The sequence below is a fragment of the Aythya fuligula genome, chromosome 8 (genome assembly GCF_009819795.1).
Source record: "Aythya fuligula isolate bAytFul2 chromosome 8, bAytFul2.pri, whole genome shotgun sequence".
Classification (NCBI taxonomy): Eukaryota; Metazoa; Chordata; class Aves; order Anseriformes; family Anatidae; genus Aythya; species Aythya fuligula.
Window position 1 is genome coordinate 5,345,045 of NC_045566.1, and position 19,533 is coordinate 5,364,577.

The 19,533-nt window shown below is 52.7% G+C and overlaps 2 protein-coding genes across 4 annotated transcripts in view; one reads left to right on the forward strand and one right to left on the reverse strand.

Moving 5' to 3' along the window:
• SSBP3 (single stranded DNA binding protein 3) overlaps positions 1 to 11,347 on the forward strand; it is a 45,632-nt gene extending 34,285 nt beyond the window's left edge. For 2 of the 3 annotated variants that reach the window (XM_032192129.1, XM_032192132.1), the window contains 13 exons: positions 1,802 to 1,882; positions 2,588 to 2,647; positions 3,919 to 3,985; positions 4,093 to 4,169; positions 7,634 to 7,698; positions 7,839 to 7,887; positions 8,095 to 8,130; positions 8,377 to 8,431; positions 9,047 to 9,117; positions 9,607 to 9,685; positions 9,829 to 9,857; positions 10,010 to 10,111; positions 10,871 to 11,347. In XM_032192129.1, coding sequence (XP_032048020.1) covers positions 1,802 to 1,882; positions 2,588 to 2,647; positions 3,919 to 3,985; positions 4,093 to 4,169; positions 7,634 to 7,698; positions 7,839 to 7,887; positions 8,095 to 8,130; positions 8,377 to 8,431; positions 9,047 to 9,117; positions 9,607 to 9,685; positions 9,829 to 9,857; positions 10,010 to 10,111; positions 10,871 to 10,900 — 801 coding nt within the window. In that variant the 3' untranslated portion in view covers positions 10,901 to 11,347. The remainder of the gene's footprint in view (positions 1 to 1,801; positions 1,883 to 2,587; positions 2,648 to 3,918; positions 3,986 to 4,092; positions 4,170 to 7,633; positions 7,699 to 7,838; positions 7,888 to 8,094; positions 8,131 to 8,376; positions 8,432 to 9,046; positions 9,118 to 9,606; positions 9,686 to 9,828; positions 9,858 to 10,009; positions 10,112 to 10,870) is intronic. The other variant, XM_032192131.1, reaches the window with a different exon arrangement.
• Positions 11,348 to 15,593: 4,246 nt separating this feature from the next.
• Positions 15,594 to 19,504, reverse strand: MRPL37 (mitochondrial ribosomal protein L37; the record flags this gene model as incomplete). Its single annotated transcript, XM_032192229.1, has 7 exons — positions 15,594 to 15,808; positions 16,144 to 16,347; positions 16,864 to 17,021; positions 17,265 to 17,450; positions 17,962 to 18,077; positions 18,607 to 18,790; positions 19,174 to 19,504. Coding segments are annotated over 7 exons (1,257 nt in total), but the record flags the coding sequence as incomplete, so codon positions are not given.
• Between the last annotated feature and the right edge of the window lie 29 nt (positions 19,505 to 19,533).

A 19,533-nucleotide genomic window follows, 5' to 3' on the forward strand; every position in this document is an offset into this window, starting at 1 on the left:
ACGGCGCTGGGCAGCCCTGCCATGAACAGGGGGGCCCGGCCCCGCGACAGGAAGGAGGCGGCATTTTGGGTGTGCTGCTCTGTGCCCCTGGGAGGATGAAAGCACACCTCCTCCTCCTCATTGCCTCAGAGGAATTCCTTCCACATTGCCCTAAATTTCTGAAAGCAGGGCAGCCCCAGGCCCAGCCTGGTAGGCCTAAAATGGCCGCGGGCCTCCTGCCTCAGGGCACAGGCCCCACGCACGGGGCAGGATGGTGCCCTGGGTGTAACGCCTCACAGCAGCCCCAACATCGCCTCACAGCAGCCCCAACAACATCGGACCCTCTCCAGCTCCAAATACCGGGGCTGGGAGCAGGGAAAGCAAGCGGCAGAGAAAGTCTTGTGAGCAGCACGGCTCCATTTCCACGGCCGCCAGAGCCGGGTGGCTGGTTGGAGTCTGTTTGGCTCCATCTCCCCGCGTTCACAGTTTGCAAAAAAAAAAAGAAAAATCCACCACACACACACACACACACACACACACACACACACACACAACCCTCTTACTTTATTTACATTGCACTCAAGTTTCCGCGGTACAAAAGATTTGCAGGTGCAAATATGTCCTGCCTTCATTAACTTCCCCTCCCTTTTTAATTTATGTGATTTCAATTTTCCTTCCCTGTACTGTTAATTAGGGGACCCTCTAATCAGTACCATTATCACAGTGGTATTCATGTTTAGGAAAGCTGCTAAACAAATGCTTGCAAAATTGCTAAATGGCTAATTAATGTCTGTTAATTAAGAAAATTGCTCATGGTAACAAACCATGCCATTGCTGGCAGCAGCTAGAAGGCGAACACTTGTTGAAATTAGTAACGAGGCAGGTAGAGAACATCTGCTCCTGCGCCTTTCCTGGAGTGTGTAGTCGCTTCGCATAACGTACTTACCGAGCTTATTTGCTTTCTGTACCAATTACACGTTCTTTGACTCAAAAATACTTTTTTTTTTAATTATTTTTTTTCCTTACGTTAACATGCACTGGTATGTCCTCGCACCGAGCTCGCAGTTCCTCCGAGCAAACTTTTCATTTTGTGCTTTCAAGAGAAATTTAAAAAAAAAAAAAAAAAAAGTGGGCGTTCAACCCCAAAATGTCAGCAACTGCTGCATTGCAGTGCTCGAAACCTACACCAACTAATCTTTCCTTTTTTTCCCCTAGACGGCCTTAGTAGCGTTTTACCCGAAAGACATTTTCCTTGCACCATTAGGCAACCCACCTCGAGGAGGGATGGTGCATCCGCAAAGGGGAACGTAAAGGGCCCTCCAGCACGCCGCGGACCCTCGGGTGGCAAACCCTGGGAGGTGCTTCCAGCCGTCAGGATGTGGGAGGAGAGAGGAGAAACTGTTTTTTTCTTTTTGGTTTGGGGGTGTTTTTTTGGTTTTGGTTTTGGTTTTTGGATTTCCCCCCAGCCTCTCTGACCCTCTCCTGCGTATTTTTCTTGCTCGTTGCACGCCCTTGCGAAGTGTTTCCCTGTGTGTTTATCATTGCAGACCTGGTTGAACTACTGGACCGTTGACTGTAACGTGGCTGCTGTGCTTTGACAGATGTTCTGAATTTTTTTTTTTGCATATATCATTATTCATTGTTCAGTTACAAATGAGTAGAAACTCAACTAAAAGGAGAGAAAAAAAAAAAAAAAAACAACATTAAAAAAAATTGGCGAACTGCCTTCCCGACAAAACAGCTCCACCCGTGAATCCTTTTTAGCTCTTTCTGCGCTTTCATGTGCTAATCTATAACCTCCTTCTACTGTCTGACCTCACAGGGACCGCCTGGTTCACAGCCCTCGCCACACGCACAGCCTCCACCCCACAACCCTAACAGCATGATGGGACCCCACAGTCAGGTAACGACACTAGCGATGGGTAGGGCTGTGAATCGGGACGCGCTCTCCATTTTGCTCTGCAAGGGCGCTGGGAGCGGGCACCCGCTGCCCCCAGCTCCGCCGTGGGATGTTGCTTTCCTCCCAGTTTCTGATTGTTTTTGCTGGGTGTGCAGGTGACAGTGGACTGAGAAGTCACTCGTGGGTATCAGACTGTTTTGCCTTCCCCAGGTAGCCTGAGAAATGTAGCTGGATGTGGGATTTTAAGCTTCTGTTGGTAGCAGCAGTTGTAAAACAGTAGCTTAAGTCTTCTTTTTTTCAATGCGTAGCATTGGGGAATTTTTTTTTTTTGTGTGTGTGTGCGTGTCTGTATGTGCTTATTTCCCACTTTTTTTTTTTTTTATTTAATATTTTTATATATGTATTTAAACACGGTATCTAACACTCAGGGTTTCCCGTGCACTAATTATAACAGCCTCACAGAGTATTGCCGAAGTATGTCAAATGCTCTCGAACAATAAACCGACAGAAAACCTTAAATAAACGGACTCCGAACACTTTTTTTTTTTTTTTTCCTTTTTCAACTCAACTTTTTTAAAGAAGGATTTCTCCAGAATAATAATAATAATAATAATAAAAAAATAAAGCGTGTAAAGTCTAACCGGCGTGTGTGGGGCACGTGCTGTCCCCCGGCGGTGTGTCGCTGACCTGGGTTTTGTGTCATTGCAGCCTTTCATGTCACCGCGCTACGCAGGAGGTCCCCGGCCCCCCATCAGGATGGGAAACCAGGTACTGTGCTCCCGACCCCGCTCCCCAGCTGGATTTTCCCTGCCGTCCCAGCAAATCGAAGCCGTGGAGATAATCCTGCTGCCGGGCTCACCGCCTCGGCTGCGGGGTCAAGCGGGGCAGGTTGCTCCTGGATTTTGGGGCTGGGTTTATCCTCTTATCCCATCGAGGCGGCAGTAACCCAACCACGGGGCACTTGCCATTACGGTGAAATTAAAGGAAACATGCAGATCCTTTGGGTAGCAAAGGTAATTTAGGAAAAACTGTCTCAGGAGCTTGTTTTGTGCTAACACTTCTCCCAGGCACGAGGAGAAGGCACGGACCTGGACAGGGACAGGCGCTGCCTCCCGGCCCCCAGCTCTGCTGGTGGAGGCAGAGCTGCTGCTGTTCCCCAGTGCTTGTTTTCTTAGGTCCTACCCAAACTTCTCCCCAAAGTTGTGTCTTCATCCCACCTCGCACTGCACGGACACATCCAGCGTGCTTGCAAGCAGGGACCGAGCACGGTTCGTGTAGCAGCGTGGTGCAGGGGCTCCAGGGCTCCCAGCCTTTGCTTTTCCCTGTAAAGTTAATTACAAAGATCCCGTTTTTTCCCCAAACACCACATATAAAACCCAGGTTTGCGCAGAGCCAGAGCTCGGTGAGGTTACGGTCACAGCCAGAGGGGCAATAAATAAACGGGAATAAAGAGTAAAGCAGAAAAGTCAGGGAGCAGACATCTCAATACCCACCACTGCAACAGCCCTGGGTTATCTTTCTCCCCTTTATCTGCTCGGAGCAGCACGTGGAAGGCAGCCTTTGGACTTTAAAAAGTGTGTGGCTTTGGGGAGGGGGGACAGCCAGGGCCGAAAACACAGGAGCAGATGTCCCCTGAGCGTTTGGGGACAAACCTGAACCACTGTCCTCTTGCAGATGTGGCGTTGGCACATCGCTGGCAAATCCATCCCTGCTCCTGGTGGGATTTGGCCGTGGTGCCAGCCCCTGCCCCGCACAGCCCCCTCCTAAATCACAGAGGGGGCTGCGGGCAGGCAGGGGGGAGAGGAGGAAATTCTGGCATCTGGTTCAGGTTTTTAGGAGGTGTTTGCAAAGGGAACCGGGAGCGGTGCCAGGAGCTGGGGGGATGCAGCGGGTTGCGGCTCTTTGGGACGGGAGGGGTGATGGGCCCCAAATAACCCCCTGTCGCCTCGGGAACTGGAGAACCTTGACCCAAATCTCTGCCTGGGCAGTGTTTTGGCAGTTTATTTGTTGTTTCATCCGTCCCCACCTTGTTTTCCCAGCCTCCGGGGGCCGTTCCTGGTACACAGCCGTTGCTGCCCAATTCGATGGATCCCACGCGACAGCAAGGTAAACCCTCAGAGGGAGGTTTGAGCGTCTCCCCCATTTTGTTACCTGTTCATTCGGGGCCTGAATTCGCCCTTCTCCCCCCTAACGTGTTTTCTTTCCTCCCGCAGGGCACCCGAACATGGGCGGCCCCATGCAAAGGATGAATCCTCCGCGAGGGATGGGCCCCATGGGTCCCGGTCCGCAGGTAACCTCGGCAGCACCAAAGAGCCTCGCGCAGCTCTGCCAACACCAACCACCATCTCCACGGCCCCCGGGGGCTGGGAGGGCTGGGAGATTTCCCCCTTCCATCCCCCCATTAGTGTTAATGCATTTTACATTAGTCCTGCAGCTGGAAATCCCTCCTTTTAACGTTAGCGAGGTCTTCAGGGCTGCACGTCCTCATTAAGGGGATTGCAGCCCCCCTCTTGCCCTTCAGCCGAAGGGGATGCCACTTAGCACCGAGCCCCAGCAGCCTCTGAGTGCATTATGCAGCGTGCCTGGGAAATAGTTCTGACCCTAACAGCAGGAAAGGGGAAGGATGCTTACATTAAAAATAAATAAATAAACACAAATGGAAAGGTACCTTCAGCAAGGGAATAGCCCTTCCCTTTGCTGGCTTCTCCTCCTCCTGCCCCGATCTGCAGACTGCTTGAGCTCTCCTCTTTTCCAGTCATTTCTTATTCAGAAGTTTTTTTTGGAGGGGCAAAAGGGGGGAGAGGTTGGTGCAGAGGAACTCCTCAGCCTAGGAGGAAAGGTGGGTTAAGGGGGGCAGATTTCACCTGCGACTTGGGCAGCCCCTCGGCACTTGCACCCCAGCAGTGCCTCCTCTCTTTCCCTGCACTTCAGAGAAGTTGGGTCACCTTCTGGCCTTTCCAGAGATGTTTCAGAAGCTCTGCTCCTGTCCCAGACACTTAAGCTCACTCAAATCTCTAACACTCGTGTGCCGTGGGGGTCAGGGTGCCTGCACTGGTGGTAGCTACCTGGGTGGTTTTCTGTGGATTCCACAAATCTTACAGCTCCCTGTGCTCTCACTGCACCCCGCCCCGGCTCAAAGAGCTGCTCAGACGAAATCAAAGTTTCCTCTTACGCTGCAATAATCCCAAATCCTGCTCAGCTGCTCGAGGAAGGGGAGGCAGGGTGGGGAGAACCAGCCCAAGGAGGAGCGAACTCTCAAATTAAGCAGATCTGGGTTAATATATTCTGCCTTTCTGTTGATTCATTTTCCGAAGTGGATTTGCATGCTGCTCTGTTGACTCACTTCTGTTTGTTCCTTCGGAGAGCCTTCAAAAACAGATTACCACATTTCGGTTGTAGGTTTATCCTCTCTGCATTGTCGCCTACGTCGAGTTTTTAGCGCGAGGATCAGAGTCTGTCAGGAGACGGGCGCGTGTGCTCGGGTTTTGTTTTGTTTTTCCCCTCGAGACTGTTGAGAGAAAGCGAGCGTAGCGTAAAGAGAGTCGTAAAGAGAGTCGTGTGATTCCCTAACACGAGCCCGGGAAGGGAGGAGAGCCCAGCTTCACGTCCACCCAGCCTAGGACAGCGATAAAACCCCTCACACATCACCTCCCGGACAAACCCGTGCCCTGACAGCACCGCGGTGCCAGCCATGCGGGACCTGCCGCTCCCTCGCAACGCTCCCTGTGTGGAAGATGGCAAAAAGAAAAAAAAAAAAAAAAACACACACAAAAATGGCATTTGGTAGCGCGGCCGGCGCCAAGGAGAGCGTGCCGGGAGAGCTGCAGGCGCTGGCAGCGTGCGGCCGGGAGGCTGCTGGCTTCCCACTCGCAGAGCTTGCCGCGAAGCTTGGAAGCCGCGGCTGAGCGCTGCGTGGGATGGCGGCAGGGCTGGGAGCCGGGAGGAGCTGTGAAATCCTCGGAGCTTTATTTTTGACTCCGCCGCTCCCTGTGTACGTACATTACAGGGAGCTTTTTAGAAGCGTGCCCTTCCCTCCGAGAAGCGCGACTGCGGCGCCGGCTGCCTGCCTCCCCAATCTGGCGCTGCCTTCCCGAAACGGCGCGCTCGTGCGAGGGCTGCTGGAAAACATTGAACCCAAACCAGCAGCCCGCAGCTCCTTGCCCTTTTTATTTTTGTGAAGTGTTGCAGCGGGACCTTCCCCAACCTCAGCTACAAGTTACTCCGCATCCAGCACCCAGCCAGGCCGTGCCGGGGTCCTGCCAACTTACGAACCATCCGTGAATCGCCTCTTACAACCCATCTCCGCTGCTTTTCCCCTTTAACAGCCACACTTTGAGCTCTGCGAGGCCCCGCTCGTTGATGCCAGGATCAGATTTGCCAGCGCCTCTATTAAAAGGTTTTGTAGCTCTCTGGCTGGCCCGGCATCCAGGTCGCTCGGCGCAGCTGCGCTCCCTCCCCACCCTCCTTGAGCATCTTTCAGATGGCTTCGTTTGCCTCCCTTTCAGCTCCAATTAAACATGCTGAGCTTTTTTTTTTTTAACAAGGGGTTTGATGCTGCTATTCAGCGCAAATGGCTGGAATTTTGATCAATTAAGGCCTTGCTGGTAATTTGTTTGGGGAAACCCTTGCCTGCCTCCTCAAAACAAACTTTGTAGATGCCCGCAGCAGAGCAGCGCGTAAATCCGGGGAAAAGTCAACAGTGCTGAAGCAGGAGCTTGAAATTCGGCTTGGAGGGCTTGGGGGGCTGCGGACTAGGAAGCATCCAGCAGTCCCCCTCTGCTACCTGGGTGTTTTTGTTCTCTGAAGGGCAGAAATGCTGCCAAAAACGATGCATCACGGGGTGATTGACCCCGACGGAGGTGCGTTGAAGTCGATGGATGTGAGCGGAGCTTTGGGGTGTTGGGGGCACCCTGCTCCTGGGGGAAACCTCAGCCCAGGCAGCCAGCGAGCACCGCAGCTTCTTCCCACCCTGACACCTTCCTCATCTTCCTCCTCCTCCTCCTCCTCCTGCAGCCTCCCCCTGCAGGGCACGGGGACCGCAGCACTCAGCTTTTCTCCCCAGCCCGTGTCCAGGCTGATCCTGCTTTAAAAAAAAAAAAAAAGAATTACAGAAAATGAAAAACTACGTTTGGGAACAGGCTTGCTTAGTGGGGGAAGGCGGCGGCGCAGCTCTCCCAGCAGCAGCACCACGACCTAAATCAGGCAGCAGCGCGGCGCCCAGAGGGCAGGGAGCAGAGCGCGAACCAAATGGAGCGCGGCATTGGGGGATTCCTGTTCCTCCAGTGCCTTGGGCTGGGCTTTGTGCTGGATCTGTGCTTACCAGATTAAGGGCGCTGATCTGAGGCTCCCCGGCCCCGCTGGAGGCCGAGCGGGGCGAGAGATAAGCCGGGAGGGGAGCCCCGAGGGGCTGGGGGCTCGGGGGGCTCCCCGTGGCTGCAGACTGGCTGCGGGGGGTTTCAGCAGAGCCGTGCAGCCGGGGGAAAACAAACCCTGCTGCGTGCACTGCCTGGGAGCAGAGGAGCCTTGCCTTACTTCGGGTTTATTTTAAAATTTCTTTTATTTTCACGTTTTGGCTAGTCGCCCCTGCGTCCACATTTCTCAGCCCGTAATTTTCCTCGGTGTTCGTTTCCGCGAACTAACCCTCTCGTTCTGTTGTTTGTTTGTGTCTTCTTTTTTTTTTTTTTTGTTCCCTTCTCTTTTCCTCTCCGCTTTCCCTTCTCGTTATGGTAGACTGATCCTTGGTTATCGTTGCAGAACTATGGCAGCGGCATGAGACCTCCGCCCAACTCGTTAGGCCCTGGCATGCCCGGAATTAACATGTAAGCCCCCGGCCCCACGCTGGGCACACGTGGCCGTGCCCTTTTGGTACCCGGGGCTCTACCCGGCCCCCCCCCGTGGCACGCAGGGCGATGGATGAAAGCAGAACTTTTGTTTTTTTTCTGTTTCCTTTTGTCCGCAGGGGGCCGGGAGCTGGCAGACCATGGCCCAACCCCAGCAGTGCTAACTCAGTGAGTATGCCCCGTCCTCCTACCTAAACAACAGCGGGGCCGCTCGGGAAGCGCCCCAAAAAAACGGGGCGTCCAGCCTGGGGCTCGCTGGGTGCTTGGAGGAGCCTCCTCCTGGCCCTGGCGGGGCTCGGATGCCCCGGAGCCTGCAGCTGTGTTGCTCCACGGCTGGTTTCCCGGTGCCTAAACCCCGCTCTTCTCTCCGTGTAGATCCCATACTCTTCTTCATCGCCTGGTACATACGTGGTGAGTCCGCCGCCGCTGGGTGGAGGTGGTGCACGTGGGGCAGCGGGCGGATTTGGGGCCGGGAGGGCTTTAGGAAGCGGGGGATATTCCCTCTGCTTGCTCAGATCCCCCCGTTGTTGGTGCTGGGGGGAATCCAGAAGGCTTCGGAGCCGTGCTCAGCTCTGGGGGTGCCGTGTCGGGGGCGCGGGTGGGACAGGGCTGCGGAGCGGTGCCGGCACAGCTCACCCCAGCTCCATCTCTCCTCAGGGTCCTCCCGGCGGCGGCGGTCCTCCGGGGACACCCATCATGCCCAGCCCCGCAGGTAGGAGCCCAAACCCCGTCCCCAAAGCCAGCCCTGCCTCCCCCGGCCGGGTTTTTTGGGGGGGGGGCTCGGTGCCACAGCTGCAGGGGAGGAGCTGCGGCGCAGGCTGCGGCTGCTCCTTCTCCTTCTGCATTTTGATGAGAAGCCCTGACCTACATTTCAGGCTGGGTCCTAACAAAACACCCCCGGCGCTTCCCTGCCCCGCTGTGCCCTGTCCCCTCGCAGCCGGGGCACCTCGCTGCCACCAGGCTCCCTCCCACCCCACCCGCCCGATATTTTGGGATATTCCTCTCTGCTTACACAGGTTCAGTGGGACTGGGGCTCGGGGAGGTTTCGGGGTGTGGAGCGACACACGGCCACGAATTTCTGCCCCGCGCACCCCCTGACAAGCCAGCCCCACGGTTCCCGGTTAGAAGTTGAATTATTTTTCACAGTTGAATTTCCGTGATTAAAAACTTTGTGGATCTTCATTAAATACAAATTAGCCAGAAAATGGTGGTACTTAGAGGGAATTTTAGGTGATAAAATACAAAAGAATGAGTTCAAGTGGCATGAGTTTGTTTTAATTAAGAAATGAATTAATCACCCGACTTACTGGGCTTCACTGTTCCACAGATTCAACAAATTCAAGTGACAACATCTACACAATGATTAATCCAGTACCGCCCGCAGGCAGCCGATCGAATGTAAGTCTGCTTTCTAATAATTTACATATCAGATACCATAACAAATCATAATTAACTTCATCAGTTGAGAGCAAAGCAGTTTAATTGATTTCAGCCATTTGTTACAAAACAGAAATAAAACAAACCATCAAAAAGCGATTAACTCTTTGGCGACTTTGTTCGGTTTTTGTGCTTACCGCGAGGGCGGCCGTGGCAGCTGCACACCCCACGAGCCTGCGGGTTTTAGGGCATGTGGGTGACTGCAGGCCTTGTTCTTTGGGCATTTGGAGACAGCCCTTGGTGCTGGCACGGTGTTTGGGTTTGCACACCATGATTTGGCCAAATATTATGGTCACGAGCCCCGAGAGGTGTCCCGCAGCCCTGGGAGGTGGCCACATCCCTCCTCCAAGCCCAAATTGGACTGTGCTGCGGGGACGGGTCACGCAGAGCCGCCGTGGCCACCCCAATGTTGCTTTTGGGCTGACGTGGGTGTTGTTTTCTCATCCGCAGTTCCCGATGGGCCCCGGCTCTGACGGCCCCATGGGCGGCATGGGCGGCATGGAGCCCCATCACATGAACGGATCCTTAGGTGAGCGCCGCCTCCGCGCCCCGCGAGCCCCCACAGCTTCCAGACCCTGGGGGAAAAGCGGAAGGGAGGAGCGGGGCAGGAGGGAGCCAGGGCTGCGGGTGCACCTTCAACAAGGCTTTTCTCCTTTTGTCCCCACGCCACAGGGTCAGGAGACATAGATGGACTTCCAAAAGTAAGTGAGCTGCTGGGCGGCTGCGTGAGCCCTCTTCTCTCACCGGGCCTCGGGTGGGGACGGGAGCGGGGCTGGTGGGGCCGTGTCCCTGCCCCGTGGTGCTCTGGGGGCGCGGGGAGCTGCTCACCGCCTCCCCGCTTCGTCTTCTGCAGAATTCTCCAAACAACATAAGTGGCATTAGCAATCCCCCGGGCACTCCAAGAGACGACGGGGAGCTGGGAGGCAACTTTCTCCATTCCTTCCAAAACGACAATGTGAGTCCCCCGGGGATGGGCGCGACTGCCGCTGGGTGCCCGGCCGCAGGCTGTGCGCTGGGGAGGCCGAATCCCTCCCTCCTCCTTTCTCCCTTTCTCACCCAGGCTTTGCTCTTTGCAAGCTGCTCCGGGACGAAAGGCGAGGGAGGAAGGGAGACATTGGGTGGGTGTGGGTGGGTGCAGGCTTGGGTGCGCCCAGGGTGGCGAGACGCAGGGGGAACAGAGGTGAGGAGGACACCAAGAGGCTCCCACGGGATGGAGGCCAGCTGGGACAAGCAGCTCAGCTCCCTGCCTCCTCCCTGGAGCCGCTCGGGTTCCTCTAAACCAATTTAATGCCACGGGTTGGCCGCCCCTTCCCTCTTTACCAGTGCAGGTGAGGGCACCAGGCTCACCCCGAGCACCTCGTGGCAGGCAGCGCGGTCGTGGCGCTGGCTCAGGCGCTGTGCCCGGGCCTCTCTCCTGCTTCCACCGTATTAGCATCGTGTACATGCGTGCATTTTAATTATTTTTTTTAATTGCTTCTTACCCCATACTGCTTTGGTTATTTTCTCCCTGGAAAGGCAAGTTACAGAGCACATTACGTCCTGAAAAATGAGAGTCTCGAGCACACTCTCCGTGTGATTTATTAGCTCCAATTACCTGGCTTTGTGGTTCTCACAAGCCCAAGTCCTGCTGCCGCGTCCCCGTCCCCAGCCGGAGCAGCGCGGTGCTCGGGTCCGGCCCGCCTGGCGTCTCACCCTGGCTTTGTCTCTCTTGCAGTATTCCCCCAGCATGACGATGAGTGTGTGATTTCCCTCCCCCTCCTCCTCTCCAGGATAAAGAGAGTCAGCTGCCGTTCGGAGGATCTCAAAGAATTATGCAAGAAGAAGCTAGGTGTATTGGCAGGGAGACGCGTGGCGGGGGCCAGAACCCCAGGTTTAGTTTCATGCAATAAAAAGGCTGAACTTTTTATTCCATAAAACATGAAGGACAAAACTTAAAATATTTCAAGACATGACAAGATCCTTCTTTGTGCAGAAGGGTTTATATATGTACATGACACTTCTTTTTGGAAACAAATGGAAGCCTCTAGCACCCAACTCCGATCTCTTTGCTTTGTTCTTTTAAATAAAGACAGAAACAGAACCCTGTTGTATGTTTGTGCCGTGCGACACCAGGAAGCTAGTCTAGATATGAAATCTCATGTTGTCTCTGTTGTAGTCATTTTTTAAATAAACTGGACAGTTTACAATGGTGGTTTTCGTTCAGAAGGCCTGTTTTTTTTGGATTTTGGTTTTTTCCTTTTTTTTATTTTTTGGATTTTGGTTGTTTTTTTTTGGTTGTTCGTTTGCAGCACAACGCTTCCTCCTCCAGTAACAAGATCTGCTTGTGGAAGAGACTCCACCACCTCATTATAAACTTGTTAATGCAGGTGACCCCTTACAGGATCACATCCTCGAATTAATTGTGATCTTACTCTCTGTGACTGTGGCATGCACTGTGTTAGTCTTTCCCCCCCTCTCAGAGTACAAGAAGAAATCTCTGCCCCTCCCTTCCCGAGAGTCCTTGAGCTGGTTCACTGCAAAATCAAATTTGACTTTTTTTTTTTTTTTTTTTTTGAATCCACCGAAAGAAAGGAGAAAGAAAGGGTTAATCTGACCTGGGACTTTGAAACTGTGATCTCCAGCTAACTTTGGTTCTTTTGGGGGCTTTGTTTGCTTTCGTCTTTTTGTTCCGTTTTGGTTTCTTTCCTCTTGAAGACGTGCTTTTGTCAGGGTTTCACTTCTCTTATGATTTGGAACTGGATGGAGATATTTTTTAAGGAATTATTGTTGTTAAAAAAAAAAAAGAAAAAAAAATGTATCCTTGCTATTCTGTAGGCTCGCTCTGTCATAAGAAAATAAAAAAAAAAAACTTAACGGGAAGCTCAGAAAAGCCCTCCCTGCTCCGGGGGAGGCGGCTGCCGAGCCGTGTGGAGGGAGGCTGGCGGAGGTCTGGGCTCTCTGTACATTACACTACCCCTGTAGTTGCTCTTTGTTTTTTCTCAAGCTCCATTTCTGCTCCATGTATATCATATTATGTAAAATATTATCTCCCTGGATTGACCCTTGTGCGGATTATTGAAAGCATTGTATCTTGTTTCAGTGTTTTTTCTTACCTTGTAGTCTGGTTCTGAAATACCGAGAGGGGAAAAAAAAAAAAAAGAAAAAAAAAAAAGTAATTATTATACATTGTAGTTTGTGTACGATATTTGTTGATAATGTTTTATTAAAGGGATGTCTTTTTTCCGCACCCCTTCATTGAAATGTTTTTGGGAACATTTGGCTTGTTTTTATTATTCTGACTGCAAGACATGAGATGACAAAACTTTTTTTAGTGTGTAATACGAATTTTTTTAAATGTTTGCCTTCTTTTTCCTAGGCATTTTAATTGTGCTTTACCTGTAGAAAGTCGCTGGGTAGGGAGGGCGGGTGGGACGGGGGGGGGCTGAGGGTGTCAGTCTCATAGTTACAGTCAGGTTAATATTTTAAAAGTAATGCTAAGAAATGACCGAATGAAGATTTGTTGCATCGCAAAATGCGCCCGTGGGCTCCAGAAGGGGTCAAATTTTTTTCTTTTTCCGCTTTCCATCTTGTTCAGGTTTTGTTTTTTGTTTTGTTTTGTTTTTCCTTTTTTTTTTTTTTTTTGTTCTGACGCGAGGAAATGAAAGGACCGGTTTTAATGTATTTTAAAATGAATAGCTAAATTATTGTCTTCATTGGTATGGGATGGTTTTTTTTTTGTTTTTTTTTTTGAATGAAACGGTTCTCCCCCCTTCCCCCCCCCATGCTGTAATAAATATCGACATAAACATTTGACCCCGGTGCGCTGCAGTTTGTTCCTGGTGCTGGCGGCTCCTCGAGGAGCAGGTGCCACGCGAGGCTCGGAGCCCAGCGGGGTGCTGGGGGCACGTTTTGGGGTGGGGGCGATCCAGGGCGAGATTTTGGGGCAGGATTGTGCTGTGTAGGTGCTGCGCTGGCAGCACGGCCCCTGGATTTAGACTGGAGACAGCCCGGAGAAGCTCAGCCGCCCGTGTCAGGCTCATACCTGGAGGTGTCAGGGCTGGGGCCGTGCGTTCCTGTCCCTCTTGGAGGAAGCAAAGTTTGGCAACGTGGCCCCGTGGGTGTTTAGGGCTGGTGCACGCAGGGACCGGGGACTCACCAGGGACCATGGTGCCAGCGGCAGGGCCCCTCCTGCCGGGTTTCAGGCTCATTTTGGTAAACACCACACTGAGAACTCACCACGTACCCTCCTTGACAAGCCTCCTGAGCCCAAGCTGAGGGATAATCGCCTCCCACCTCGGTTTTCACTAAATTAAAGGCGGGAGGAGGCTGCCAGCAAGCAGGGCTGTGGGTCGGGTCCAGGTGAGCCTGGGTTTGTACCAGGCGAGAGCCAGGGGGAGGTGGTGGGGCAGAAATGCTCGCCTCGCACGGCACGAGGGATTCAGCCCACAAAATACTTGCTCTGCGTGCTGGATACCTGTTGGACTGCTGGCACAGGAGCTGGGCGAGTGGGAGCAGCCCAAAAAGGCTGGGGACAGCCTGGGCAGTGTCACAGCCGGCATTAGCAGGAGGGCTGTGCCATCAGCCGCTCGGCCACCGGTGCTGTCACCACTTTATCCCTTGGCTGGCTCCATCAGCATGTCCAAAAGCACTCACGGAGGTGGCACAGGCCACAAACATGGCTACCGGGGGCTGTGGTGGGGAACGGCCGTGTGGTTGTGCACACCCCTGTGCCCCTCCGGGCACCTCCGGGTCCCCCCGGCAGGCGCGAGCCGCCCCCTCCCCGCACGCTCTGCTCCCCGCCTGCCGCTCATTAAACGTTAATGGCCGCTTCTCGCTGAGGGAATGCCGCTCAGCTGCTGACGAGCCTTATAACTTATTGATGCCCACCCAGATGTGCCTCCCTGACCCGTCCGTCATCTTCCTCCTGCTCCCACCTCCCTCACACCCGGCCCAGGAGCCCTGCGCTGCCCACCTTGAGTTCACCTCAAGTCATCTCAGGTGGATTTCTGAGGCCTCTTGTGACCAAAGCCAGCACCTGAAGTGAGCTCATTCCCCTTCTGACTGCCCGATGTCTCATGGCCTCTGCCATTTTTCAAGCTGGCCGCACTCTGCCCTCGTCCATCCCTCGCTGTGCTCTGGCTTTGCCTCTGTGGCGTCCTGGAGAGGGCAGGATTCCAGCTTTGCTTAGCTCCCCTAACAGCCCTTGCTCTGTGCAGCGGTAAAAGCATCTAAAGGGACTTTGGCTCTGTCCCATGAAGACCACCTTCAGCCTCCCACATCTACAGGCACGCAAGGTGCTCGGTTTCTTCAGCCCCTCTTTATCTCCTCCAGTCTCTCAGCGTGTTTTGTCGGTGACCGGGGGCTGCTTCGGGAATCCTGACGTGGCTGTGACCGCACCGCCGGCTGCGCAGCGGGGTCGCAGCCCTCAGACGGGCCCTGACCCACGGCAGGAAGGTGAGGGGAGGGCTCCAGCCCGCGGGCTGCTCCCTGGAACTGTGCAGCAGGGTCCCTGCCACACAGCAGAGCCAACCTACGTGAAACTGAAAGGAAACGCCTTCAGAAACCACCATCCCCACACAGCACAACTATTAAAACGCGCTCCTAAATAACCGGGCAGAAATTACAGATTTAGGCAGATGAGCTGAAACGGGCAGCCCTCGCACAGGCAGAATTGTTTCTCTTTGAAGCATTTTGCCCCCAACAACTGAGGGATTTTTTTAATTTAACTTAAGGGATGTATCCCAAGTCATTGCGTGCAACTGTTGATCTCGAGTGTGACTAGTGAAAATCTGTTTTCTGAAACCTGCAGCGTGGGGCTGTTTGATAGCCTGAGACGGGAACCCACAACTGGGATGTTGATCCAGATGGGCAGGCAGGATCACAAAGCACAGACCAGTCTCTGACACAGGATTCTGCAGCGATTATGAATTTCTTGGAAATGTGCTCTTCCCCGCCTTAAAATAGCGCAGGCTGTCCTGTGCCTTCCCATGTGCTGAAGGTGCAGAGCTGCAAAGCATTTTACATTTGGTTGGAGCTAATTTAGCCTTCATTTTACAAAAAAAAAAAAAAGAAAAAACACACTTAATCCTCCCATCTTAAAAAGAATGTGCTTCCTGCTCACTTCACTCTGGGTGGCAGGGAGAAATTCCTGTTTTTAGCAGCAAATACCCGTTACCAGGCACCAAAGTTTCATGCTACGTTCTACATCGCTTTCCCAAAATGGATGTTTCTTCATCAGTACCGGGAAGAGGTAAAAGAATTGTGGTTCTAAATTTGACAAAACAAGCTTGATGATTAAATAATTTGGGAACTAAGCATGGGGCAGTCCGTGCAAGCACATGGGAGCAGAAGCTGTGCAAAGGACGCAGACAGGTTGTAGGCAGCAGGAGGACGCACTGGGTGACTCTAACCAGACACCAGAGGTAAGCCCCTCAAATGAAAACTTCTTCAGGCACAACTTTGTTTTTAAAAAAATTTATTTCAGTAGCAATATAATTTATTTTTGAACCAGTCCACCTTTCCTTAAATAAGTGATGGCTCTGGCAAAGAGAAGCAGCAGGTACAGTTGGTGAAGAGTCTTCTTTTGAGCTGAATTTCACACAGCGCCGTGCAGATACAGTGCCAGAAACTTCTTGAATGTTTCTGGCTGAACGCCATAGATTCCAGCGGGCTTCTGCAGAGGGAAGACACGGATGCTCAGTTTGCAGCGAAGTAATTAATGGAGACAAACAATGGCTTTAAACACACTCAAATAAGACTTCAAAGGGGGTAGCTTCCGAATCGTGCTCTCCCTCCCCAAACCGTTTGTGTGCGGGTACTTCCACTGGCGTAACACCTGCTTAAGGCTCTCCAGTCAGAACGGGGCCGGTGCCCGTGTCAGCTCCCTTCAGCTGGTTTAAAACCCGGGCCACGGCCTCCTGCCAGCTCCCAAACCTCTGGCAGAGGTGAGAGGGCTGTAATTCCAGGGCTGCTTCCCACCTCAGGGCTGTTTCGCCCCCGTTTGCTTACCATAACAACTCTCTTCTTGACTTCTGGAACACACTGGGCTTTCTCATACAGGTTCTGATCAGAGTCAATCCAGACGAGGTTCTTTACGCCATCACTAGACACCAGGTCTGTTGTATTTAACTGGAACACCATGAACTGGAAGAGCTGGCCATCCGTGCCAACGCTCTGCACCACTATCGGCTGCTCCAAAACCTTGGGATCGTTCTAGGAAAGAGGGAGAACGTTTAAAAAGCCAGTTGCCACAAAAACTGTATGACTAGGTGCTGATTCTGCATCTTCGGCTTGGTTTAAAGCCAAGTTTTTAATAAATGTATTGTTACCTTGCCCAGAAAATTACTCTAGTCAAACAAGTTTTGAATGTAGATTTTGGATTTTAATTAAAATTCTTCCTTCAGCCTGCAATGAAGCATCAATTTGCATACCGAGCTGTGGGGTGGGTTCGAGTTCTACAGTTAAACCTACACCCTGCTGCCTACCTCTTACCGCTCCGGTGCATGTTACATCATGAACACGCTCCTTGCCGAGGTGGATTTTTGGATCAGCAGTAACCATACCTGAAGGTTGGTTTGACCCCCGGCGTGGGAAGCTACGCTACAGTGTCATCAGAGCAGATCTGACAACTCCTGTACGAGCCACAGCAAGGGAATTTCACAGCTCCTTCCCCTGGCTGCAGTGCTAGAGAAAGAAGAAAGCAGGAGAGCGGCCGTCTCCGGTACGTACCCCGTAGAGCACCCTTGCCTTCGCCAGTGCGTTGCCGAAAGCAAACATCAGCATTTTAGCACGGAGCTGTTCTGGTCTGAACCTGTCAGGGCGAACGTTGGCCGATTCCAGGAAATACAGAGTGTGAGGATGAGGGTACGGATAACCATCTTTGAAACCTGAACGGCAGATAAGCACGTCAGAAATCCCTCGGTACGAGACACCACGGCCAACGTTTTCTCCCATATCTTCAGGAACCGTTTGAGTAATCTGCCCGGGTTTTTCTCCACAGAACTGCCTAGGCCGGGGTAAACTTGCACACCCTGCGCCCAGCTCCACTGCTCCCTTTCCCATCCACTCCCACAGACGTCTGGCACAAAGGCAAGGACAGACAGAAAATTGTTTTCAACTGCCAGACGTACCTGTGTCGTTGAGCTCTCTGTACACGTTCACTTCCTGAAGATCAATTGTAGGCGAGATGGGATAGAAGGTCTCCAGCACGTGCTCTTCGGTGGCCAGTATCTCCTCCTTGGAGGCTACTGGTGGTATCGGGGCCACGGAGTTCATGAGTATTCCATTCAGGCCACGGACCTGAAGGAGAAAGGATTCTGGGGAGGGAAGTTAGGCTGCATTCAAACGTCACTAAAACAACATCAGGGCAAGGCGTACGTTTCCTTTTGGTAACAGCATCCCAGTAAGTCTTTGTTCTGCAAGGCCCACTCTCTCCCCGTCACCTCCAGACTAATCTTACATAGTAGCTCTGCTGCAGGCTCTTTTTCCAAAATAGCAGCGTTAATTACTAGCATTCATTTCTTAACTAAGCATATTTACAAAGACAACAGAACAGATTTGGATGCCAAAAATAAATAACCAGTTCTAAGACACTGCTTCTCTTCTCCCACTGTCATGTTGATGTTGTCTAACACCTTAATAACCTCCTTGGGGCACGTATCCTGTCACCATGCCTATCCTTACAGCACTATTTAAACCTGGAAGAATTGCTCAGTTCCAGAACTTGTTTCATTTTTTTCCAGGTCTTCAGCTTTCAAGCTAGCGGCTTTGTTACCCCTCTCACCTTAACCAAAAGAGACAAAGGCTTCCACCCCAGCAGCAACCAACCTCTTTCCCACACAGCTGCAATCCTGTAGTTTCTAGCCAACATTCTTTTAGCCAGGGAAGGATACTTCATTGTCATTAACCGGCACAAATGTATCAAGTCTTCAAACAGCACAGGGCTTTAGAATAAGGAGAGAAAAAAAAAACAGTTACATAAAGTAAAAATATTATCATGGCAGGCAGATGCTGCTGGGACACGAATGCTATAGAACATTACTGTCTGTAAAATATATAATAGCATAACATTTCCAAATGGTTAACACAGATTTCAGACTAATACCCAACAAACCAGCCTGGTTCCAAGTTGGCAGAGGTAATGCTTACCATTAGTTATTTTTAAAAATGACATTCTGAATCAGCTAGAACTGTATCTCAAGTAGAAACAGAGACCTTGGCCTAAAAGGAGCTTTAACAGAGTGTATGTGTTTACATTGGTACTACTGTTGACATTCAGAACTGTGTTGTTTTTTTTTATAAGGTGACAGCCTTATACAAAGGCTCTGACAGTTTTGCACAGTAAGTGAATCTCTCAGCAGCAGATCCATGCATGAGCTTTCTTTGTAGTGTTAAAAACTCTGGTTCTTAAACCATCTTCTTGGTGGTTTACACTGGTTTACACTAAAGCCATGCGCAGGACTGAGAACTTACCAATACTTTTCTCTCCTGGGAGCAACTTCTGTCGTCTCCCAGAGCCGCGCATGCGCGATCGCACGGTGCACCGCCTCATCCTGGTCCTGGAGCTGGTGAGCGGGGTCATTGACGATGCTGAGCACCGACGGAGGCAAACCTTGCACCAGCTTTGTCTTGGTGAGCCACTGCGCTTGCCGAACCCCTGGAATCAGAGAACTGTTAAGGTTGGAAGGGACCTCCAAGAGCAGCTGGTCCAACCACCCCCTGCCACCAATGTCACCACCAAACCACGTCCCCAAGCACCACGTCCAATTCTCCTTGTACACCCACAGGGACGGTGGCACCACCACCTCCCTGGGCAACCCATCCCAGTGCCTGACTGCATTTTATGAGGAGAAACATCTCTGAATTTCCACCTTGAGCCTCCCCTGGCGCAACTTGATGCCATCCCCATTAGAAACACGGGCCTGTTACCAAGACCACTCGATGGCTTGGCAGGGGTTCTCAGCACGGCTTTTTAAGCCATAAACACAACATATTTCTTTGATTTTTGCACCGAGGGGGGCTGCCAGGCGCTGCGGGTACCTTCCAGCATGCGGACCCGCTGGTGGCACACGAAGCAGCCGCGCTCCTTGCGCAGCGCCATGTCCTCATAGCGCGGCCCGGGCGAGTGCCAGGGGTCGTGCCAGCCCCGCTGCCAGGCCGGGAAGCGGGGCCGGGCCAGGCCGGGCACCCGGTGCTGCCGGGCCTCGTAGGTGACCGTGTCCAGCTCCACCTGCTCGCGGACCGGCCGCCGCTCCGCCCTGCGGGACAGCACCTCCGGGGGCGGCCCGCGGGTGGTCCAGGGCGTGCGGGGCAGCGGCCCGCGGTGTCGGGGCGGCCCCGTGTGGGTGACGATGCCGCGGGGCCGCGGCCCGGCCCCCGCCGCCCGCCTCAGCGCCGCCG